This window comes from Amia ocellicauda, chromosome 3 (assembly GCF_036373705.1).
Source record: "Amia ocellicauda isolate fAmiCal2 chromosome 3, fAmiCal2.hap1, whole genome shotgun sequence".
Taxonomy (NCBI): Eukaryota; Metazoa; Chordata; class Actinopteri; order Amiiformes; family Amiidae; genus Amia; species Amia ocellicauda.
This window is the reverse complement of record NC_089852.1, coordinates 3,058,593-3,085,137: the sequence shown is the minus strand read 5'-3', so window position 1 is coordinate 3,085,137 and position 26,545 is coordinate 3,058,593. Positions and strand designations below refer to the sequence as shown.

The window sequence follows — 26,545 nt, the reverse complement described above, 5'->3', positions numbered from 1 at the left end:
ACTGGATGTTTTTCCCTTTTCACAACATTCTTTGTAAACCCTAGAAATGGTTGTGCGTGAAAATCCCAGTAACTGAGCAGATTGTGAAATACTCAGAGCGGCCCGTCTGGCACCAACAACCATGCCACGCTCAAAATTGCTTAAATCACCTTTCTTTCCCATTCAGACATTCAGTTTGGAGTTCAGGAGATTGTCTTGACCAGGACCACACCCCTAAATGCATTGAAGCAACTGCCATGTGATTGGTTGGTTAGATAATTGCATTAATGAGAAATTGAACAGGTGTTCCTAATAATCCTTTAGGTGAGTGTATATATATATATATATATATATAAAGAAAACAGTGTAATCTTTCTTAAAGCATTTAAGCAACTGTTCAGGTAAGGATTGTTCTCACCAGGTCAAAGAAGGACAGGAAGGCACTCACTCAATAAAATATTCATTTAATTATGTAATGATTTCATTTTCAATGATGTGATTTGACAAGTAGATATACTATAACTTTGTGTTACTTTGAGACTAACAGTAGGCTAAAAACCACACCATAAAATGAAAACCTGTCTATCCAGACAAATAAAGGAAGGACATATTTCACAGGATATGTGTTCCTCATAAACAGGGCTTAGATTAGTTTCCCTCACATGTGAAAGTGAAAGCTCAGTTCAAACTGCTCCAGGTTCTCGTTACCAGTTGCACCTGCATGCAATTAAGTCTGTCAGTTTCCACTAATTGCTTAATGATGCTAACAATCACAAAATCAGAGACACTTGCTGTACCTCATGGTTGATAGCGCTGGGCTAATTGTTCTCTTCTTATATCATCAGGGTTCTGGTAGAAATGCCAAATATTGTAATTCTGCGGTTGCCTTTCTGTCAATGTCAGGGTTGTGAAGCAGTCAGTGACGGCAGAGAGATACCATGTTGACTTTGTCCATCTCACGGTCAGCTGTGGTGTTATGTATTTCAGCATGTGGTTGTGTAGCCAATTTTATTTATGTATTTACAGATGCCATTACCCCGGATGGCTTTGATTTGTGTTTATGAAGGTGGAAATAATACAGACACACTAATACTGAGCCCTGTTACTGATCTGAATAACTTACTTTCTAAAGTGAAAGTCAAAACATTGTCAAATGGGCCTACTTTTTAAATTTGGGGTACAAATCTTTAAATTTGTGATACCGTGGAGATCTGTTGACCGTTGACTCCAAACACAGTTAATTTAGTTATTAAAATTGCAATTTTCTCATCGGAATGAATGCCCGTCCCATAATGAAGGGATGCGTAAATAAATGTCCATAGCTGCTGCTGCTTAATCAACGCTCCAATGCTCGTTAATACAATGGCTAATTGAGATGATTGAAGGAATTGGGAGATTATGAATCAATAAGTGGTTTAATTCAGCAGACTGCAGTACCACCTTGCGCTGGGAGGAGTGAAGCGTAGTCTAATAAAGTTGGACCCTACCCATAATGCATTGTAGTTCATATTGATTATGGATTAACTGTGTGTATGAGTATGAACTTTATAGATTGTTCTATGTCTCAGCACAAGGATGTCTGTACTTTTATGGTATCACATGATACATGTAAACAATTTTTTTCTTTTTTCCACCTTACATTATTTGAAGCTTTTAACTGATTACAGTGTGTGATTTCACACCGTTGTTAATGAATTCTTTTCTTACTTAGTTGAATGGACTATGATAGACTATATTTCTCCATTTATAAGACATTTAGATCGTACACAGAGGTCAGTGAGACGATCACTTACTGCCAGAAGGTTCAGGAAATGAATGCCAGCAACTAACCTTGTACACAATACTTTAGTAAATCATCTCAGTCCTTTAGTAAAAGGCATTTGTTCTCACTGTTTGAAGAATGAAGTGTAGGATTGATTCTTGTCCAAAACTAATCCCTAATTATTTAATTCCTTCACACTGTTGCCTGTATCATTTTAAAATAAATGAATAAATAGCACTAACTAATATATTACACTTTAAACAATGCAATTAACCATAGTCCAATAATCTGATCAAATTTCTGGTTTCTATGACAACTGCTAACCATTAACATGTTAAATATACTTAAAATATATTTCTATTGATCGCATTTTTGTTTTCACAAGATCTCATTAGTCTTGATTTCATTTCCTTATAGTTTTTTTGCCCAATACATAATCTGTAGTTGAAAATGAATATAATAAACCCTTCAACGCATCTGACCATGTGGTTACAATGGCTGATCGATCGTCTCCTGTAGATACTGTGTATTTCCTTCAGAGTTCACAGGCCTTATAGGGCACTTATGTCCCATTATGGTCTCAACAGCAGTTTATGCCCTAATAAATCACAGGAGCTTCACCGAGAAGCCCCCGACAGTAATGAATCCTTCTGTTGGCATTTCCACTTCACAGACACGAATAACGAAGCAAAGCTGCCCCATCTGGCCGCTCTGTGCGAGTCGCAGCGCGGCGGGGGGGGCGTGTTTTCTCAGGCGTGACAGAGGTCACCGCGTGTAGCAGTCGTGAGCGATAGCAGCCCGAGCTGTGAATGACAGTGGGGAATGAAGCCATTTACGAGCTCTTATCATTGTAATTACCTTTATTACTCGTACTGTCGGGTCACAGTTTTGTTTTTTCCCCTTCCTGCTTCTTCTCCTCCTTTAAGCACATGAAGCACATTATTATCAAGGACAAATTGAGAAGCCGACGATCATAATCTCTGATACAGGGGCAGTTTTAACCAGGCCTTCCACGGCGAAACATGCATGCAAAGACAAATGGGAGCAGTGTTTATTAAAGGCTCTCCTGAATTTCAAATGTCTCGGCTGTTCTTTTGGTATTCCTGTAAAGCTTCCTGCATGAACGGGTGACTGAACAACACGACACAAACCGCCTGCTACTGCATTTGCGTATAGATCATACACACTTGCATAAATTGTATTCTGCCGTTGCTGAGGGAGCGCGGACCTGGATGGGTGACTTAAAGGGGTTGTTGAGTGTAACTCGTGAAATAGTTGTCCTGATTGGTAGCCTGTGATCGGACGTCTCGCTCTCTCTCCAGGATGAAATGGATTTAGTCTTCGTTTCCTGAATCAGTATAGAAATGACAGGATGCAGGATTTCAATGCTTCAGATCCACAGACCACACAATAAACAGAACGGCTTTTGGATCCCATCGCCATAGTTGTGTTTTTGTCTCGGTTTGTGGTTAAAGAACCACAGTGTTACATTTTAACAAGCAGAGGATGTTTTCAGGCCTCACAGTAAAACCTCAAAATGTTTTATTTATTTTTAGCCACTTAGGAGTAGTGGTGTAGGTGTATCAGATTTGTAACCCAGCCAGCATACAAGATTACACTTCCTAACCAAATACCTTAAGAAATACCATAAGAACATAAGAAAGTGTCCAATCGAGAGGAGGCTATTCAACCCATCGTGCTTGTTTGGCGTCCATTAATGACTAAGTGATCCAACAACCTTCAGGAATGGCTGTCTAGACGTAAACTTGGTATTTTCTTTGGAAAATCATGTGGCACTCACTGTTTCTATATCAGGGAGTGAAAGCAGCCCAGAGAGACACACAACAGATATGGGGAAGCAGTGTTCAATCAACAACCACTCCTATCTCATCCTGGGACACTTTAGGAAGATTTGGAGGATATATTTAGATGTAGAGACTCACCCCAGCAGCTGGGCCCCCTTCAGCGCAGCCCAGTCCAATATCTGTGTGTCACAGGACTGAATCTGGCCGCCTCGACGCTCTGCCTCCCCAGCTGGCTCGGCTCAAACACTTCTTCATACGTGGGAAATATTAGATCAAAGTTGGACAGTGAGAGCAGTCTGGAGGAGAGTGGAGAAGGAGAAGCTGAATTGGGGTTCAAGCGCTTGGCCTGCTCCCAGGAGGGTCCCGGCTTTTTAATCAGCTGGTTATGAAAATTCTATTTATTTGCAATTTGAAGAGCCTAATTAGAACCTCTAATTTCTATCAGAGAAGCCGAGTGGCGATGAAGGTTAATATTAAGCCTGCAGATTCATATTCATTGGCAGGCAGATATCAGATAACAGTTTGCAGCTAATTAGCGCTGCCTATTAAATATTTATTCTGTCTTGGTTTAACCACAGGAATATATATAAATATATATATATATATATATATATACACACACATTTTTTTTTTTTTTTTTATAGTGACAGAGATGTAAGTTGATGTATTCTGGCAAATATACACACATATATATATATATATATATATATATATATATATATATATAGGCATATAGGCAAAAAAAATAAAAAATTACCAGGAAATACCTGAAATGTATTATCATTAAATTGAAAGAAGTATACATTTTACACTTGGATTTAATAAGTCTGTTTATTTATGTATGTGTTTGTTTGTTTACTATATGGGTATTGTAAAAAATAAAAAAGTAAATAATAACCACACAGGCAAGTTGATTGAATAATAGCAATTATATCGCAGCCCTGACCATATGAAACACTCGCATAGACTGCTCTGGATGTCCTGTATATACAAGTATTGACTCTTTTAGTGACATGGCTCTGTCTGTCCAAACACAATGTCTCACCTGCACAAGGGACGCGTCTCCAAATACATTGTAGTCGACCTGTCGGATCACTGTTTATTCTGATCCATTATAGGCATTGAGACTAATTATTTTTATATTTAATCCTCAATATTATGATCCTGAGTATTGTATTTTTCCATGCCTTATTTATCTTTTTCTGTAAGAGTCGTATTTCTATGTAAGATACTGCCTCCTTACATTATTCCTATCTTAGTGATGTTTCTGTATGGAAATCACTTTACTGCTTTCATGTATGATTTTATATTTATTTTTATTGTATGCCCAAATATGCACTCAAACAAATTAACTGTTAAGCATTAAACAGACCCCCTAGAGTGTGTTCAGCCTAACATGAAGAAGCTTTCAGGATAAGCTTTGTAAATCACAAAATATATAAAAAAAACTTTTACTGAATATACAATGTATTTGTTATTCACTGTTTTTTGTTTTGTATGTCATTGTTAATACTATAAAACCAAAAACTTCTGTAGTGTAGTTTACAGGCTTTTCTAAACATTTTTCTATTGCTTTATACTAGTCCCTCAGGTTGTTAAATATATTTCCACATTTATATATAATTCTTTTAAAGGCCATGAATATATTTGAAAGACAAGCAAAACAAGCTCTGTGTTTGCAGTTTAATTTAATACTTTTATTCCTACAGTCAGTTCTTATGTGTAAAAGATAAGAGAATATGTTTTCCAATAGATAAAGACTGATTGAATTGACCCCGGGTGGCCGTCCACAAAACTAAAATAAGTAAGACATAGAGGAGAACAACAACAACAACAACAGCCACGAAGCACAAGAAAGGAATGCTGGGATCTTTTGAAAATACCTTTCTAGCTATTTCTGTAATGAACTGCAGGCGATCAAAACTGATTAAAATGACTGGCGGCTAATGTCTGTGTCTTCTCCTCAGGTCCGCATATTCCCCTACCTGATTGGACGCGAATCTGCATTTGCTGATAACCTGAAGTGGATGGCGTGTGCCAATAAAGGTCCGTCTCTGCGGACACGTCACGCACTGGGTGAACAACCGGAAACACTCTTTAATGCATGTAGAGGAAAACACTGGGAAAAGATGGGCAGAGAAGTGACATTTCTGTTAAACGCGCAAGGACAGTTGTCTGCCTTTTGCCTGAGAACCACAGTCTCTATTTAAACTAAAGTGATGAAATAAGATGATTCCCACACACTGCTGCCACACCGTCTGAGCTCTGAAACACCTCCGCATTTACAGCACATTTATCAGAAATAATAAAGACTTCTTCATCTGCACATTAGCGGGCGTTCTCCGAGATTGTTGGTGAATTACTACTGCTTACAGATGCCTATTTCCTCTGTAAAGCTCGTCTCAATACCTGACAAAACCTGTCTGTAATCATCTTGGGAAGTTCACCGTTTTTCTGTTGCTTTGTTTGTTTGTTTAGCTACTTATTTGTGTACCATTTTCCCACAAAGGCTCTGTATTAACTTTGAGATTTAAATGCGCTCTGCTCTACCTTGGGGGGAGGAGAGAGGGATGACAGCAGGCAATTGTCTTCTCTTGAGCACGGTGCATCACACAGACAGCCAGGCTTGTCATTGTGGATGTGCTTTTAAATGCGCTCTAAAATTAGACTGGCAGGTGCTTTTTATAATCACAGCTCGGCTCCGAGGCATCGCTCCCACGCGGTGTTGTGTGAGGCAACGCTGCGGTCAACATAGCGCTGCTGGTGCGTTTAAACACACAGAGGAGCGTCCATTAGCCTGATTAGAGGGTGACAAAAGCCAGGCTCAGTCAAGCACTCAGAGAATGCATTCTTTGAGGGATATACACTACCGGTCAAAAGTTATAGAACACCTCAATTTTTCCAGTTTGTATTGAAATGTACGCAGTTTAATGTCACAGTGTACTCTGAAATTAAAGCATAGAACAAATAAACAATTGGAGATGAAAAAAGAAATAATTAAATAGTTTTGTTAACAAAATGTAACCCCTTAAGTTGACAAACCCCTCTGGTCCCTTAAAAGGGCCCCAAATCCGTGAGCTTCTTTTTAATCGCATGTGTACTCTTCACTGTTGTGTTGTTTGCCAAGTGTTTGGTCTCCCATGAAAGCTGAGACTCTCAGCTTTCTAACAATGTGAAGCTTTCTCTGATGTGAAAATTGTATTTTTTATACCCCCCACACATTTACCCCCCTGCATTCTGAAATGGGGGGGTGGGGGGATACTTGGTCTGAGTAGGAATACAAAATCTCAGAAAATATTGACAATTATGACATATTCTGCCATCCACGTTTTGGTAGAAGCAACACACACCCATAGAGAGCTCAAAATGTCAAGATGAACTAATACACAACGATTACATCATTGGATCTGAACTTCTTTGTGTTTGATGAATATATATACACCGGATTAATAATTGGGTTGTTCTGAACAAAACAAGCCTATTTGCAAAGAAATCTGATTGAAAGTGAGTGTCTATATATATATAAATTAATATTTCTCTGTTGAAATTTATGTGCACATTTTCCAGACCATAACCCAAACACTATATTTTGTTATTTACTATTTATTTTGTTGTTTATTTACAATAGACCATATACTTCCACCCTTAACTGTTTTCACACACTCACACACACGCACACACATACATATTTATACAATTTCAACAGATTGGAGAAACAGAATGTTTTTAAGAATATTAAAGACAGTGCTTGTATCATAATATTATTAATAATTATAAGATAGTTTGTCAGAAAATAAATCCCCTTTTCTGCAGTAAGAAAAGTATTATTGATATATCTAATATGCTTGTTTAATTTGCAATAACGTTAAACTTGACCAATTTGAGCAACACCGCGTGGTTGTGCTGTTGAGTGCGCGTGTGTCTCTTTGCTGTTTGAACAACACTGCGTGTTCGTGTTGCTCTGTGTGTGTGTGTGACTCTTTGATGTTTGGACAATACTGCGTGGTCATGTTCTTTGTGTGTTCGTGTTCTCTGTGTGTTGTTCTGTGTGTGTGTGACTCTTTGCTGTTTGAACAAGGCTGTGTTGTTGTGTTCTTTGCGTGTTCGTTTTCTCTGTGTGTTGTTCTGTGTGTGTGTGACTCTTTGCCGTGCCCGTCTGTGCTCGGAGAGGAAAGCACAGGGGCCGCAGTCTGTGCCGTGGCTGAACACACGCTCTGCAGTGCGGGCCTTGCCTGGGTGGGCCGCGGCACAGGGCTGCTGTGGGGGTCAGCAGCCCCAAAATCAATTTCCCTTGCAGTGATTTTCCCCATGGATGCACAGCAATGATGGAGACAGTTTGCAGTGTTTCCAGCTGACTGAGTTCTGGACAGGAAAGTCATAGCACAGAAAATGGATCGCAAGGGATTTTGAGCTACCTTTTTTTTTTAGGAGCCTTAAAATAGTACTTTCTTGCTGTTTTGTTGGTTAATTTAATCTTTATTTTAGTTTTATTTTAATATTAATAAAGAGCAGTGCAGTCTGAGGACAGGGCAGAGAGAAAAACAAATTATAAAATGAATCCCAACAAGAGTAACAATAATGTGGAGGTTTTATTAAAACCCCCTCCTTAAAAAGAACTGAAATTCTTCTATGTAAACCCTGAACAACAGACATTGCATTATGTATTATATAAACATCGTGTGGCAATTTAGCATTCTTCAGTTTTGCACTTCCTGTGAACATGTTGACTGTTTACAGTCTGTTTATGAATACATGGTTACAGCCACGTCTGTCTGTCATTCACAGGGTACTTCACACAGATCTCCACGTTAGCAGACGTTCAGGAGAACGTAATGGAGTATCTTCACGTGCTAAGCCGGCCAAAAGTCATAGACCAGGAGCACGACACCATCTGGACCGAGGCCTACATAGACAGCACCGTGAGTGTCCAGATTTACTCTCTGACAGCAGTAGTGTGGTGCACCTCATTGTGAATATCCCGTGGAGAATTGATGTAGCTGTAAGAAAGTGTAATAAGCTAAAGATAGGAGGTACTTAAATGGTGCTGAAGGCAGATAATACACTGTGTGAGAGAATTTTAAATCATTACAGCTAATGGTTTTCCAAAAACTGGTTATTTTCTACAGTGGCATTCAAGGCGCACTCACTCGCACAGAATAGCGTGTGCATGTGTGCGCGTGCGCGTGTGCACGCTGATTGTGGCACCACAACCACAGAAAGCTGACAAGATGAGTCACCAGACTTGAACCAATATTTGCACAGACAATGGAAATAAATACTCACAGATAACACGCGTGTGAATTCTTCACAGCCTATTTAATGCAGCTGCGGCCTTTTCTGATTTCAGCGGCGCTGCTGCGCTCTTATCTTAGTGGCTTTCCCTCCGTCCTGTGTGAAGTGTGAAACCACGGTGACACAACACGGGCTGCAAGGACCCAATATTGTGCTGAGGATGCTCTCAGGAAGGAGAATAAGAGGTGTTGTCAGTGATGAGAAATGCAGGATGCCATCTGCATTATGTGGCCCGACTGAAACTGATTGTTTGGACCCTTCTTTTGCAGCAGATGGATTCATTAAATTTAATAGCCCCGCGAGCGTTTAGTAGCCGTGTTAGACGCATGTGAAACATACTGCGACACCGCGTGTGCCGCCCCACGGTCATTATCGCTCTGGCAGAGATTACAGAGAGCTCCGCCGTTTCTGCGACACTGGTGTTTCGAGCAACGCAGATTTTAAATTGGAAATGTCCGAAGGGGAAAAAAGAACTGGCACACGCAACCAGTCGTTAAACGCACAAATCCGCTGATGGTGGGACACAAAAACGATGTCTCCATTACAGAGTGTTTGTTTCTCAAGCGCTCGTGTCGTCTGCAATTTGAATCATGTTCTTGTGCTGTCAGCTTTTTTCCGACACTGACTTGATTTGCTGAAAGTGAACTGTCCATTCATCTCAACTTTTTGCTTTCATGCAGCCGTCTGTGTGTTCATGTGTGTGTGTGTTCATGTGTGTTTTTTTACAGCCTCTTTTGTATAGAAAAGGTCAGCTTTATTCGTTACATTGTACGAGCCAAAAAACAACAACAAAGGTGTCACGAATCCATTGCATCATTGTGTTTGTTTGTCTTTGTCTCCCAGTCCCACTTTTAGGGTGCCCTGATGCATGACGATTTCCTCTTAATATCCTTGTAAATAATGAGGAATTGTGTGCGAGGTCTAGGGCGGAGGGGAAGCTACGCTTGGGGCATCTGAGTAACACAATGACATTCATTTTCACAAACTGTCAGATGTGAACCCGGGACCCTGTCTCTATCTGACACTTGCTTTTGCCCACGAGAAGGAAACTGACCCAGTCGTTCACGAAGCCGACAAGTTTGTGCCACAGATGTTGCGGCTGTAACGCTGTCCGTTGTCCTGCCTGCTGCTGTGTAGCTCATTAAAGGCCTGGCACCCCGAAGAGGTCCCTTAACTGTTTTTAATTCCTCTAATGTGCCTGCATGACTGACCGAAACTAAAACAAGTTGTGTGCACCGCAAGGGCTTGAGATGCAGACGTGTGGACATGGAGGAGGATCTGATTTAGGTTCTCCTGCTGGGTTGTGTATGACACTGCTTCAGTTTTGTGTTTATGTAAATGTGGCTGAACACTTTAATTGTTGCCTGCTGTTGCATAGCTAATTATGAAGAGTCTTGCCTCGCTACTAACAATGTCTCATGTAAAGGACGTGGCCGCGAGTCACGGGCACATGTTCACAAGTGCCGTCTGTGCCGCCGTGTGCGCTGTAGATCTCCAGCACAGAGCCCCGTCTCTCAGATGTTGCGTTACTTTCTGTGCCACCCGCTTTGCCATCATTGTTAGCTTTTATGAACTTGCAGGGAGCTGACATCGCTTCTGTTCAGTCAACGTTGCTTGTTTTACCAAGAGTGCACTGCTGCTCTAATGTCACAGAGTGTTTCCTCAACCTGGTTCCAGCGAAACATATAAATCTCATCCTGGGCTTATTTTAAAAGCTGTAAATAATCCCCTTAGAAAGACGCCTTATTTTACGTTTGTATTCTGTTGTTTTTAAGTTGTTTTCATGTCGTCAAAGTAGTGAGTTTCAGTTGTTGTCAGTATGTCTTGTATTTCAAAGATATAGACCTTTAGGTTTAACCTTTAAGTTTAATTCTGTATTTATTTATATATATATGTATGTATTTTTTTAATATTACTTTTTCAAGGGCTGCAATGAAGAGAACATATGTGCCTTTGAAGTTTTGTTACCATGATAGTTTCCATTTACATAATTAATTGTAACTTTATATTTTATTGAGGAATTAATATTTTACATGTTAAATATAACGCTGCCTACATTAAACAGCACAGCATATAGAAAAGTGATCATGTTATGCTTCACATGATAAAAATGCATGTTGTTAAAGTACAAATATTAGAGGGAACATATACTTCTATAGATACTATAGAAATTGAGGTTGCAGTACCAGCATAGTGTGACCCATCTTGTTCTTGCCCTTCACTTACTTCACTTCGCTGTAGTCGAGCTTCAGTGACAACGCTTCTTGTGATTTATCACGGGAACAGACACCAGTGTACTTATCACCAGCCTTAACTTCCCCTGCAAGGGCATTGTGGGGTCATATATCAAATATGATTGTCCAAAAGATGCAAACACACATTTGTCATGAATTAGCGTGTATGTTAAATACTATCAACTGCATTTTTAATGTAGATCTGTGTGTTTCTATGCCATATTTGAAAGCATTTCTGATAAAGGGTGCTGTAGTTTGACCAATTATGTATTTGTTTTCCTTTTATTTATTAATTTATTGTTGGTCTAGATGGTGGTAGTGGGGGTGGGGGTGGGGGGTATTCAGTGACCACATGCCACACACTGAGTTTGTCTGATACAGAGGACCGAGTGTCCTTCATCGACTTCATCGATTTCCTGCCATGTCATTTTACCCGTTTCCAAATTAACGTCATGTGCAAAGCATCGCACAATAACTAACACCTGGGCCCCTGACACCCACACTTTCCTGCAGTGTTAAGTCATGTCATGTCCTCCCTATAGTTTGTTTAGCTGTAGCTCCCTTTCCCCTTTGTCCCTTTCAATGACTATGGAGTTAAAGTTTTCCTTTCTTGACGATATTTGATTTGACTGTTTTTGTTTCAAGTGTGTACGGAAGGCACCGAAGGCAAGTACAAAAGCGCTCCTCTGTTCTGTAATGAACACGGGCTGTTTTCTGTTTCTGCAATAGCCTCGCCCTGCTATTGTACCACATTTCACAGGGGAACCAACCCCAAAACTGGCCATGCAGGGACCCCAATACGTAACTCTTCCACTTGTCAAAATTGTGCTTTTTAATTTTGGTTCCCCCTCACTAAACAAAATCGTTCCGAGATGCACAGCTTCCTCGGCTCCCGTGAATGTGTCAAATGTGGTCTGTTCTATAATGTGCATTAGTTTTGTCATGTCTTCTGCAGCCTAATATGCGAGCGCATCATTTATTAATTGATTTGCAAATTTGTTAATGCTGCATTTGCTTTTTGTTTCAAAAGTGAGTACAAATTGTGTTCAGTTTGGTTTAAGCAATGTAAGCAATTAACGTTCCCATTATAGCGCATTTAACAATATTAATCATGCATCACGTCGCCTGATTAGAGGGGGTTAGTGGTTGCCATAGTTTCATTAATTTTGCCGTATTTGATAATTCTTGTATTTTGTATCTGGCTTTTACATTACTTAAGTGAGAGCAGTACTGTACCAAACTGATTAGACTGAAGTGATGTATAATGTAAATATTTCACTAGGTTTTTTTTTCGTGGCAACCTTTGTTTAATCGGCAATAAAGTGCGATCATGTTGGTTTACTTTGCTCATTCGGCGGATAGAAACTCATTAGCTTAGTTAGCATATGCATACATAAACTCATATGGTAAATAACTATTGTTTAATAAACTATTATTCTCCCCCTCTTCTCCCTCTTAGGAAAAAGGAAAGACATTTTACGAGAGGAATTTAAAACTTAGGTTTGAATGACGGCTGATCATTTCTATTCTTTTTTTTTTTTAATCTTTTTTTCTTTAGCTCCCACAGGCCCAGCAGGTAAAACTTTGATTCAAATCTTACTCCATCATGTGTCCATCTCCATGTATGTTGAAAGTCATGTACGATGTGTACAATATGTTCCGGCAATTGTTTACCAGCATCAGTCGCACCTGCAGTGTCCATCGTGTGATGACGTTTGATTTCGGTGTCAGTGGGGCTTTGTTTAAGCGATTCACTCTAACATCTCTGCATCGTTAATGGAGTATGATTTGCATCAAACCGTGGCATCACCATCCATCACCGCTTTTTCCTCCGCGTATGATGGCTTCCTTGTTGCTTTGCTTCTCGTCACCATTGGAGCTTTCGTGTCTGGTGTACTTCTCTCAAGTCTGTGTTTTTATGCTGCCAATTGATACGCTGCGATGTTTCATACACCGAGCCCATGCCCAGAAATGTAAAAAAAAAGACACAAGGCCACATTTTTTAGTCTCCTTTCAGGTTGCAGTATTTCTTCTCTCCACTCTTTCATGCTCTTTACATATTTGGGGTTTAAAATGATGACAAAAAAAAAGACAATGACCAATCAACAAGGGTACTTCAGTTTCCGTCTCTGACACATGACCTCCACCGGGCTTGTCTGGCATCTGCAGCTGTTCGATCTCCTTCCAGAAAAATCATGGAGCACATTTTTACACGGCTATATTGCAGTATACTAATAACAGCATATCCTGCAAGTGTTTTATGCTTGTGCAGGAGAAAGAGAAACAGTTAGCGTCAGAGAGTGTTGTTATTGACAAAAAACTGAAAGCAGTCCTGTGCAATCCACTGGTGGATGTCAGATTTTTGTGTTTTTAGAAAGAAAGGGGAATAGAATCACATCAAGCGAAGTATATTTGTTAGAAATAGCTTGAATTAGATTTTCTTTTGGATGAAAACGTAACAGACTCTGCATTGACTGGATAACATTGTCTCCACTTCTCTGAATTAATCCACATTTTATAGGATGAGCACATATTGGTAGTTTAGCGCGTCCTTTATTTGAACACAAATACCCCCCTTTCTCACAGTATTATGCTCTATTGCAATGCATTAGTTTAATTAAATTTTGCATATATTATAGTTTTTCTAATCCTGTATCCTGATACATATGGTAATTCACTCTGAAATGATAATAATAATTTACAAACCCGGACTTTCAACTGTAAGCAGTGTGGCATTATTCCCGAAGACAATAGCCTATCCCACATAACTGTCACACACACCGGCAGAGCTGGAGCGATCCGGTCTCCTGGAGAACCCAGATGTGTCACTAACTACCGAACTCCAGAAGCACTGATTTGTAGCCAGAGATGGACCCAGACTTCTTTCTGCTATCCTTGAATCTTGCTAAGTGTGGATTTGTCCTTTAAACTGGGCACTGACATATTTCAGTGGCGGAGGAGGATCGTCCATCATTCTCTGGCTCATTTACTTTTGTCTTCTAAAGTGCTGAATAAATTATCATTGGTGGGGAGAGAAAATGAAAATAGCGCAAGGTTGTCCAGATCGTAGAAAGCGTTCTTACCTCTTATCTGGACTCTTATCTTTAGTCTTCTTATGCACCGCAATGTACTGAGGTGTTGTGTGTGCATAGATATATGTACAGTCTCATCGTTATCAAGACGCACCATTTGGGGAACAGATAGCTTGATGGTGATAGCCTCTCCATTCATCTTTGCAACCTAGATTCAGACTCGGCTGGGATTAGTGGGTGGTCTCGCTCCAGTCCTCAGTGGGCAATAGTTAATGTCACACTATCACCAGGTAGTTCATCATAATTTGATACAACTGGTGCTCTCTGCTTCACGCCTGTTTTCAGGTCACAACAGAGATGCCAACATTGTGTCTTTCTGAGTTACATGCACCTCGATTCTACGCATAAGAATGACGATCATTTATATATTCCTGCAAGCCCCATCGCCTGTCTGTACAGGTACGATACAGATAAGCTTTGCACATTTTACAAAAAGCTTCAAGAGTCTGAAACACCGAAGGTAGAAAACAATAACATGAATTTAGTGAATTCTACCCTCCGACAGGGTTTGAGTGATCGGTTTTAGCAACAAGCTTACGGTTCTGCAAGACACTGAACAATAATGTCATACAATAGCTTTTAGAAAATGCCAACTGCAGTTAGTCGATAAAATGGCGGTTATATGTTCACATTTAAAATAGGCCCAGACCAATTAACATCTTGGCTGTATTTATTGTCAGAAGACACATTTAAATAAAAACACGATCGGGTAGAAATTTGTGATTCACGGGTAAGCCAGTGTTTTGATTCAGTCTAGGCTTTGAGTGACTCTGAGTGAAAAATGATACTGTTTGTCCTACTATATCCTGCACAGGACAGATGTTGTACACAGCAGTCCGAAGCTTTCAGATATAACCTTTAGTCAGAATACGCATTAGCTTTATTAAGTAAATAGCACTTGCAGTTTTTAAAATATAGCTTATTATTTTTTAATGAAGCTAGGAAGTCTTTCACTTATTATCAAAATATGAAAGACCGTACATACCACGACTCATTAAAATGAAGGGATTAATTTGCATTTCATATTTGTGTGTAGAAAGTGCTTTCCAGTTCCCCTCTATGCTGTGTACCTATAAAGCCTAATCCCACTTATAACACCTGTGAGTGGCTTTTAAAAAATGCTAATTTATTAGAAAAATAATGGACTGATTCCCTATGGTAGCCATTATGTGTTACGAACTCAATTAAAATAACCTGTATTCAGAGTATTTATAGTTCTTGTTCGATGTAAAACATCACCGTACTTTGTAAACCTGCCACCAGGCTTTGTTTTCAGCGCCCAGTAAAAGAAAGCATTGATGTTTTCGAAGCTTTGTTCCTCTGCTGTATTTTCATAAGGGACAGTTGGCTTCATAGGAATTTAAAGATCCTAATGTGATGTGGTCTTCCCTGGGATCTGTATATATATATATATATATATATATATATATATATTTTTTTTTTTTTTATATATATTGTTTGTCAAAACTTGGCAGGAAGTTTGAAAGATATTCAGATTTATATATTGCTCCTCCTCTGTGTGTGCAATTCCCCTCATTAATTCTTAATCCTCAGCCTATCAATCAGATGCCATTGTCTTTCACGGTGTATCGCGCTCAGCACTTTATTGTATGTAACCTTCACCTCTTTCCCTAATCTGCTTATTTCTTTCTTACAGCGCGCTCTGTAGGCCCTGAATTCCTTACTGTTTTAACTCCCCTTATGGCCTTATCACACGGACACACGGGCGAGCTGAGCCTAGCAGAGCACAGCTCTTTTCACATGGGTCATTGTACCAAACCGAGGCAGAACCGGGGCGCGAGACGTCGGCCTCACAAGCTACCTGGGACTGGCTCGGGACCGAACGAGACTGGGGGCGGGGCTAACTTACATCACTATTTCCTGATTGGTTATAACATCCAATGTCATTGGTTTGTCACATCCTGGAATCGCGCTGTTATCCACCATAAACGTCACACGGTTTCAGCGGCGGTGTCAAGAGAGCCGAGCCACTCTGTCCTCAGTTCTCTCGGCCCCGCTCGGCCCGGTGTGTCTGTGTGGACAGGCCAGTAGACTCCCACTGATTCAGTGCGATTTTTTTATTGATATAACGCTGATTATTTTACAAGAGTGCCATCAGACGTGTCTTCCCAGAGTGACTAAAGTTGTCAGAGGATTGAGAAACTCGTCTCACCTTGCCTGGCACTATCCTGTATCTGGACATGTTTGGGATACAGTTTTCCATCTGTGGCTCCGTACAGTAAAAAAAGTATACGTTCCACACCTTAAGCTTATTTCCCTTTTTAAAGTGCTTTAAGCTTAAGATGAGCAGCACAAAGTGGAATGACTGACAAAGTAGCGCTTTGCTCACTCTCAGCTTAACCCAGTTATATTTTTCAAAGGTTTCATGCTAATGACTCAGTATGTTTCTGTGCCGTATCGGCTCTTCTTCCTCCTCCAGAGACCCATAACAACAGACCGGGTTTACATTTGTGTTTCTCAGAAAGGTAGTTTTCTCTCTCTCTCTTGTGTCTTTTGAATAGACAAGCAAAAAATAGTTTTTCTCTGGTTCAAAACTCATACCAGAGGGATCTGTGTCTCGTGGACCGGGATGAACTCGTTTACAGTTGTTTCCTGTATGTTTTAGTCCATCCTTAGAGGCTGTTAAGGACTGGTTAAGCAGAGAGAATGCTTGTTTCATGGAGTTTTAAACTGAGGTCCAGGAGGACAACCCCAGTCTCACTGTCCCAAGCATACGTATCTAACAACACACACACTCTCCCAGCATGCATTGCATTAGAAAACATCCTCCACCTGAAACACCGCTTTTGTACCAGCTGCTTGTCTCATTGCACCTAGTGGGGGGGAGGGGTCCGATGGCCTTGTCCCTTAGTCAAGCGACTCTATTAAATTTACATTTCATCCCCCCTGAAATAAAACAACCTCTCCACCCTGTAATTTCCAGAACAAAGGAAAAAACTCTGATGGTAGATATTTAAAACAATTAGGAAATAGAAATAGAGAGGAGAGGACAGCAGGAAATAGATAAATACTTTGTGTACATAATTAAAATGTTTCGCTGTCAAATTGGCCTCATCTTCTTTTATTGGAAGTTAATGATTTGATCATTTAAGCCAAGTTGGTTCCAATCTGTAGCAGAGAAATGCTAATGAGGAAATGAGAAGAAGTTTAAATATTGAAACGGGTGAATCAGGAAGCAAGAATCAGGGTACGGCACGAACCGAGAGTAGTGCTGCTGTTGTTGTGTAGCCCTGGTTGTGTACATCAGTCAGCCCTCTCCTATACACAGTGTGAGATGACTGTGTCAAAGCCCAGTTGCTTTGATGTGATGAACTGTAGTGAAAAAGGAAGAAATTTGTTCATGTTTTTCACGACTTGTTGGACCAGAAAGCTCCTGGAATTATTATTAGTGACAGTTTATTTGAGGAAGACATTGTATATCTGCAGCTTAAAAAAAAGTTCTTAGTCATACATTACTCAGCTCTGTTTAAAATGTGTAAATGAAATAATGTTCTGTACATTTTGTGATGATGTGTTTTAGTTGAATAAACAAACAATGCTTTGTTTGCATGCCGTCACAGTTTAAAAGTAATGTGCATTGCAAATGAAGCAAAACATCCATTAGTGGAAAGATAAAACCAGGATCATTACTTTACTTGGAACCATGTATTAATTTGCTGAGTCTAGGGATGCCAACCCTGCAGGTATATATTGGAGTCTCCAGAAATAAGAAATTGATCTCCAGGTCACTCCCTGGCACCACCCAGGTGAAGAACTATTTGGAGGAGTCATCTAGTGTCCATGTGATCCTTTTAGATCTTGATATTGGCTCCTCTGTAGTTACATATGTGGGTGTTTGGAAGAAGCTGGTTTGTCCTCTCTGACCATGCAGTTGGTATAATTTAGACTAGGGTTAGATTTAGGGATTGACAAACACAGACTTGCCTTTGGCATCACACTGTGTAAATATAATGGGTTTGAAAATAGAGATTCAGATTTGTAGTGGGTTAGTACTTTGTACAGCTAAAACTTCCCAAACCACATCCTACCAGAGTTGGCAACCCCAGCTACATCTGTTTGTGTCTGTCTGTTTCCATGTCACTCGGAAATCCTATTTTCGCCTCTGATGGCTCGTTTACAGAAAGTTGCCTTGGCTGAAAATAGACAGTCATTTATATTCAATATTTGGTTTCAGTCCTACTCCTTTGCATTAAAAACTCGAAAGCTATCGATGACCGAATTAAATGAAGACTGTCCTGTCTGGAGAATGTCAGTGTGTGGATTTAAAATGTATCTGCATTACAGTTCTGCGCCGGTTTTGTATTTTTTTACCTCAGTCTTTGGATCGGCTCACAAGGTTTTAAAATAACCTGACTTCCTGTGTATCTATTTCTGTCCCTATAATTAATCCGTTCAGTTTGTGAACAGTCCCTGCCTGTTTGCCCTGACTCCTTTCTCCCTTATGTCGGGAAATGCAAATGCTCAACTCAAGATATGGATTGCATGCTTCTTTAAAAGGAAATGGTTTAATATTGCATAACATTTTTATGCCCTCTCTCATTCTGTGTGTGTGTGTGTGTGTATATATATATATATATATAAAGTGGTTAGTAATTTATTGCCTAAACCTCACTACTTAAGATGTAATTCCATATATTGATTTTAAAAACTATGATTTGCGAATGCAGACACAGGTATCACATAGAGACGGCCTCATTCTGACAAATGACATCCCGTCAGCCGTGCTTGGCTCTGAATGTGAAATCAGCAGTCAAATGGTTGGTTATATTGAAACCTTTACAGTGTGGTGGGAGTCAGCATTCAGGTGCTTAGGTTAATAATGTTCATACACTATGCACTATGATTAACGGAATGGTGTCTTTTTTATTTATTTATTTAGCTCGGAGATAAAGGCCCAGTTCTGATGACAACTGTAGCTATGCCCGTGTTTAGCACAAAGAACGAGACTGTGAGTATGTGATCAATCGCGCTTCTTACACTAGATTTGTCTAAGCTGTGTCCCTCAGTAAACGAGGGAGCCAATAGGTAGAAGATTGCACCTTGCTTGATCCCACCATCTTGCGCTTTCAGAGAGAAGTGTGTCGGCCGTGTTTCCGCAGTGGTCACAGAGAATTCTTTCTTTTCAGAGGAACGAAGGCATCCTGCTCGGTGTGGTGGGAACAGACGTGCCAGTCCAAGAGCTTATGAAGACAATTCCCAAATATAAGGTAAAGTCACAGAGAGGAAGGGAGTATGGGATTTTATATGTACAAAAAAATGCTAGCAGTCTGCAAGAAAACTGAACCCTTTTCAAATCTGTAAAAGCAGGACAGACTATTGGTACGTCAGCCTCCTGTTGATAATTGTATCAGTATGAACACAATTTTTGATATAATGCCCTGACGTGCCATATATTGTCATTGTGTATAGATATACAGTACTGTGTAAAAGTGTTAGTCAGGTGTAGAAAAAAATGCTGTAATGTAAGAATGCTTTCAAAAATAGACATGTTAATAGATTATATTTATCAATTAACTAAATGCAAAGTGAGTGAACAGAAGAAAAATCTAAATCAAATCCATATTTGGTGTGACCACCCTTTGCCTTCAAAACAGCATCAATTCTTCTAGGTACACTTGCACACAGTTTTTGAAGGAACTCAGGGGTAGGTTGGCCCAAACATCTTGGAGAACTAACCACAGTTCTCCTGTGGATTTAGGCAGCCCCAGTTGCTTCCCTCTCTTAATGTAATCCCAGACAGACTTGATGGTGTTGAGATCAGGGCTCTGTGGGGGCCATACCATCACTTCCAGGACTCCTTGTTCTTCTTTACACTGAAGATAGTTCTTAATGACTGCCGCTGTATGTTTGTGGTCGTTGTCATGCTGCAGAACAAATTTGTGGCCAATCAGATGCCTCCCTGATGGTACTGCATGATGGATAAGTATCTGCCTGTACGTCTCAGCATTGAGGAGACCATTCATTCAGACCAAATCCCCAACTCCATTTGCAGAAATGCAGCCCCAAACGTGCAAGGAACCTCCACCATGCTTCACTGTTGCCTGCAGACCCTCGTGTACCGCTCTCCAGCCCTTCGGCGAACAAACTGCCTTCTGCTACAGCCAAATATTTCACATTTTCACTCATCAGTCCAGAGCACCTGCTGCCATTTTTCTGCACCCCAGTTCCTGTGTTTTCGTGCATAGTTGAGTCACTCGGCCTTGTTGCCACGCCAGAGGTATGGCTTTTTGGCCAAAAGTCTTCCATGAAGGCCACTTCTGACCAGACTTCTCCGGACAGTAGATGGGTGTACCAGGGTCCCACTGTTTTCTGCCAATTCTGAGCTGATGGCACTGCTGGACATCTTCTGATTGCAAAGGGAAGTAAACATGATGTGTCTTTCATCTGCTGCAGTAAGTTTCCTTGGCCGACCACTGCATCTACGGTCCTCAATGTTGCCCGTTTCTTTGGGCTTCTTCAAAAGAGCTTGGACAGCACATCTGGAAACCCCTGTCTGCCTTGACATTTCGCCTGGGAGAGACCTTACTGATGCAGTATCACTACCTTGTGTCTTGTTGCTGCGCTCAGTCTTGCCATGGTGTATGACTTTTGACAGTAAACTGTCTTCGGCAACCTCACCTTGTTAGCTGAGTTTGGCTGTTCCTCACCCAGTTTTATTCCTCCTACACAGCTGTTTCTGTTTCAGTTGATGATTGTGTTTCAACCTACATATTGAATTGATGATCATTAGCACCTGTTTAGTATAATTGTTTAATCATACACCTAACTATATGCCTACAAAATCCCTGACTTTGTGCAAGTGTACCTAGAAGAATTGATGCTGTTTGATTTAGATTTTTATTCTGTTCACTCACTTTGCATTTAGTTAATTGATAAATATAATCTATTAACATGTCTATTTTTGAAAGCATTCTTACTTCACAGCATTTTTTCACACGTGCCTTAAACTTTTGCACAGTACTGTAGATACGTATTTTCATATATCTTCCAATGTTTATTTCTACCCTTGACTTTATTGGAATGTATAACAAAAGCAGAATGCTCAGAAATCAGTGTTCTATTTGAATAAATAATATCTCAGTGCTTTTATTGACTATGAAATATGCTTTAAAACAACATCATTTGTGTTTTTATTCATAGGATAATGAACTTCCCCAAAAGTCGATGCATTAATTTAAAAATATTGTTCATAATTAATAAACAGAGCCACCGAAGCAAAATTTGTATTTGACATTTGAGAATGGGTTATTTACTGAACTCTTAGAAATGACAGGGTTTCATCTGAAAGAAATGTCATGGACCTCAGTTTTGCATGAATTTAAATGAATTGTTGTACTGCTGATGGTTATGAACGTCGGAATTGAAGCTATAAATTACGGAGTTTGATTGCACATGATTTTTTAACACAAAAAAATGATCTGATCTCTTGTGTGTTTTTTCTCTTACATGCTGCAATTATAGCTAGGTATTCATGGATATGCCTTCGCAATCACAAACAACGGATACATTCTGACTCACCCGGACCTCCGGCCTCTGGTAATCAAAAACTTATTTCATATACATTTACTGCTAATGCAAGAACATGTAATTAGATCATATACTTAGTACCATAATTCAGGAGGGAAGCTTTACACCATACTACATCGTTTTCTGGCTTTATTAAGAAAAATATATGTATTAATAAAAAACTAAACTCAAGGCAAGATGCCAACCCAGCTAAGATATAAACTTATATAATATAGACTTTATATATCGAAGGTATGATTTGAGTTATGGATAGGGTGTCTGCTAATAAATAAATAAATAATAATGATTTATTCAGATTTTATTGCTATACACTTGCTACCACGGAAAACCTGGGCAGTTTGATTAACAGCTATGTGTTTTTTCTCATACTTATTTGAAAATGCAATTTTTCTCTTACAGTTACCTATAAAAAAAATTCTGCCTTTAATTTTGAGACACAGACTCAGGCCTCGCTGTTAATGAGGCCTAACCTCGTCCCCCCGGCTGTTTAAACTGTTTGTACAGCTCTGGAGTTATTGTGAAATTTGAAGAATACGTTTCTACGCGAAATTAAGTTTTTGCCGAAGTTAAGCAGTCTGGAGGGAAGGATTTTTCATGAGCACATCTGTGGAGCGAACTAATTCTCTGCGGGAATGTTAATGTCCCACTTAAGCCTTCAATAAGCAGCCAGTCTCACGTCTCCCATGGGACTTCTGTCAGAAATTTAAGATAACCTATAGTTACCCTTCTGCTATTCACAGTTTCGACTTCTCTATAGTGCTTTTTCTTTCTTTCTGTTTTTTTTTCAGGGGGGAATATTTAAATGAAGCGATCATTCTGAACCTAGTGAGTTCATTTGAATAAATGTGAAATTCAGTCTCTTGAATGTCAATGATTAAGCCTATTGTAGTTTTCGTTTCTAAAGGAGAAAGAGCAAGCGAATCCTCATAAGCAGGAGCACCAAATTGCTATCTAATTAGGGATCCTAAATTAGATATATTTAAAAGATAATTGAAGGTTTGAGGGTAGTTAGACTTACCAGTTCCACATTCAGATGAATCATTTAAAGATGTATTAGTTTTATCATACGCTGCTTTACTTATTTATTAATTTTTTATCTTTCCATGGTCTTTATGCAGCTGAAATTCATACCGGTGGGCTAATGCTTGGCAGCATTGCAATCAGGACAGATGTGTTTGATTATTCTCAGTTCAAGCGACAATATTTATTACTGCCATTCAGTTGTTGCTTAATCCCTTAATGACTCTCTCCTTGAGCATACAACATTCGAGTACAGGCTGGGTTTTAAATTTGTATTATTTATTTAAATGTTTGAATCTTCTCCCATGCATTTGAAGTACCAAATTGCATTTTCAAAAGACCTTGCAACCTATAGCTACAGGGAATAAATGTTTCTCTTCATATCAAAGAAGTTCTTACCTTTTATATAATTACCTTATGTATCGAAATACTTAATATTCATGGGAACACTTAAACAAAAAAAGACAACTGTCTCCGTAATGTGATAGTTGCCAGAGGGATTGGGTTTGTTTGCAATAAAGTGATCATATTTCCATACTTAATAAAAACCTATCCTCTACACACGAGTCCCCATTCACACCGTGCCGGTCGATACGGACGCCACAGTGTCTCCTGCCAGGACTTTGAGTTATTGTGCTTATTGATTGATGCCTACAGTTATCAGGGTTGAATGGATGTAGATTTAGATGTATTTTATGTCTCTGCGATGTTTCCTGTTCCTTAAAGATTGGCAATAGAAGAGGCTAATTGCATTCTGGGATACTGACCCCCTCCCCGAAGACCTCTGTGTGTCGGGCAACCCCTAAAGTATATGCTGTCAACCGTGTGACAGGTGTCCATGCGTGACCGTGTAGAGAGAGAGAGTTTCCGTGTTCACAGCTTACACAGAGAGTGGCCCTTTCTTCGAATACACGTCAACATTATTTAAGGACTTGTATGTCCTTATATTGATTTAAATTAGGTAATTAAAACATTTGTCTATGGTTTCATTCTGTATTCAGACTAATTACAGATTAAACCAGCGACTTACACAGTTCTGGGAAACAGAGTTTGGTGTTTGTTAGAGTGTCGAGGTGTGATGCTCGTGCTGGGCCGTGTGCTGGACAGTTGAGTAGAAGCTGAAACTGAGAACGGCCGGCCGGCGTCCGCAGGGTTTCTGCATCAGCGGAGGCCCAGTGAACAGAGAATGGTTGAACTCTGCGCCGGGGCAGCCAGCCGCCCGCTTCCCATAACTGTGAATGACAAATCAGCCTGACAGTTCCCTTCCCACAGAGCCGGCAGATCCACTGTGCCGAGACGTGCAGGTGTGATCAAGCAGAGTCCTAGTTAATACAGCTGAGGGATATTGATTGCCTGAGCCCGGCCAAGAGCGAAATACTGCGCCGTGCAGAGAGAGGGGGGGGAGAGAGAGAGAGAGATAGAGAGAGAGAGAGAGAGAGGGGGAGGGAGTGAGAGAGAGAGAGAGGGGAGTGGGGGAGGGAGAGAGAGAGCAAGAGAGGGAAGGAGGGGAGAGTAAGATAGGGGTGAGTGAGAGAGGGGGAAGAGACAGTGAAAGAGTAACAGAGAGTAAGAGAGAGAGAAAGGAAGAGGGAGAGAGAGGGTGAGAGATAGTGAGTGAGAGAGGGGGGGAGAGTGAAAGAGAGTAACACAGAGTGAGAGTAAGAGATTGAGAGAGATAAAGAGCGAAAGGGAGAGGGTGGGAGAAGCAGAGGGAGAAGGTGAGAGTAAGGGAGAGGGGCGGAGAGAGGGGGAGACAGAGAAGGAGAGGGAGGGAGAGAGGAAGAGGGAGGTGGGAGAGAGGGAGAGGGAGGAGGAAGAGAGTGGGAAAGAGTGGAAGAGGAAAAGAGAGAGAGAGGGGAGGGAGAGAGAGAGGAAGAGGAAGAGAGGGAAAGAAAGGGGGAGAGAGAGGAAGAGGAAGAGGAAGAGAGAGAGGGAGATGGTTGGGGGGGTTCTTTATTTCGCCTTTAGAATACAGGTTTCTCCAGGATGCGTCTGATTTGAACAGATAGCATCGCTGCTCGGTGTTGAGTCAGTGTGATGGCCCCGGGGCTCATTACTGTCACGCAGAAGTAACTAGTGCTGCTTTAATGTATTTTTAATAAAAAAGGTTTGAACTGCTTTGAAAAACAGCTGCAAAGCACAAAGCAGATTCATTAGGCAGAGGAGAGAACTGGACGGAATTAACTCCCTGTTCATATTAAACAGGAAATTGCACCCCTTCGAGCTTATAAAGGTGCGTCTTCCAGGCGCAGGGAGAAGATTCACCAAGCGGACACCGCAAGTGTGCGTCTGACAGAGAAACACAAACTATGCAAATGCGATCGTCTAGAAAGGCTCTTCTTTATTTCTTTAAAAAAGTGCAGTGACTGTATTAGGCTGAAATCTAATCCTAATAATACTTTTTCATTTGTCTCAATGTAATGCATGTTATATTGGAGATTCAAACTCTAGACAGATTATGTTTGTGTTTTCCCTGCATGTTCCACTAGGGGACAGACTTCAATAATACTGAACACTAAATACAAGTCTTTCACAGCCACTCTGACTGTATGGAAGATTTTATTGGTGTAAATATTATCCATGCTGTTAAATTCAGGTCTTATTTAACATATAATTAAATGTAGTAAATAAATACAGACGGGTGACAAATTAAAGGAAAAACCAACATAAAGTGTCTCAGTAAGGTGTTGAGCACCATGAGCCCCAGAACAGCTTCAATGCTCTTGGCACAGATTCTACGAGTCTCTGGACTCTACTGGAGGGATGAACACCATTCTTCCAAAAGATATTCCCTCATTTGGGGTTTTGATGATGGTGGTAGAGAGCGCTGTCTAACACGTCGGTGCAAAATCTCCCATTGGTGTTCAATTGGGTTGAGATCTGGTGACTGTGAAGGCCATAGCTTATGATTCACATCATTTTCATGCTCATCACACCATTCAGTGACCCTATTGCCCTGTGGATGGGGGCATTGTCATCCTGGAAGAGACCACTCCCATCAGGACAGAAATGTGTCACCATAGGATAAAGGTGATTACTCAGAATAACTTTGTCATGATTTGCAGTGACCCTTCCCTCTAAGGGGACAAGTGGACACAAACCATGCCAGGAAAATGCCCCCCACAGCATAACAGAGCCTCCGGACCCCCTCACTGTAGGGGTCCAGCAGTCAGGCCTGTCTCGTTCTCTTTGTGTCCCACACATGCACTCACCCACTTGTCCATAACACGAACCAGTTGAGCGTCTGTATGACTGAAGCTCCTGCCATTCATGCCCCAATAATGCCCCCTCTTTCAAAGTCACTTAGATCCTTTCCTCTTGCCATCTTGATCCAAAATCGAGGTCAGCTGGGCCTGCTCAGCATTTGTATACATGTCACAGAGCATGATATTGCTTAACTGTGTCATGCAGTACACCTTTTTGGAGGCATCTGCATTCGTTATGTGCCTCCACTCATTTATTCAGGCTTTTCCTTTAATTTGTCACCCGTCTGTATATACAGTAGCAGACATTGGGGACAACAAAGCTGCAGACCAGCAGGGGGCGAAAATGACTCTCCACTGACCGGGATGACCGCCAGCTCATTTGAATGTCAATCAACAACCATATGATGACATCGAGTGACCTACAAAAAGAATGGCAAACAGCAGCTGGGGTGAAGTGCATGGCGAGGACAATTCGAAACAGGCTCCTAGGAGCAGGGCTGAAGTCATGCAAAGCTAGAAAAAAGCCCTTCATCAATGAGAAGCAAAGAAGAGCCAGGCTGAGGTTTGCAAAAGACCATAAGGATTGGACCGTAGAGGACCGGAGTAA

At 40.6% G+C, this 26,545-nt stretch overlaps 1 protein-coding gene across 2 annotated transcripts in view; it reads left to right on the top strand.

The window, feature by feature from the left end:
- cacna2d3a (calcium channel, voltage-dependent, alpha 2/delta subunit 3a) overlaps positions 1-26,545 on the top strand; it is a 170,470-nt gene that overhangs the window by 90,270 nt on the left and 53,655 nt on the right. The window contains exons 12-17 of one of the 2 annotated variants that reach the window (XM_066697725.1): positions 5,514-5,592; positions 8,332-8,465; positions 12,631-12,648; positions 19,065-19,133; positions 19,312-19,392; positions 21,647-21,721. In XM_066697725.1, the coding sequence (XP_066553822.1) occupies positions 5,514-5,592; positions 8,332-8,465; positions 12,631-12,648; positions 19,065-19,133; positions 19,312-19,392; positions 21,647-21,721 (456 nt within the window). The remainder of the gene's footprint in view (positions 1-5,513; positions 5,593-8,331; positions 8,466-12,630; positions 12,649-19,064; positions 19,134-19,311; positions 19,393-21,646; positions 21,722-26,545) is intronic. The other variant, XM_066697726.1, reaches the window with a different exon arrangement.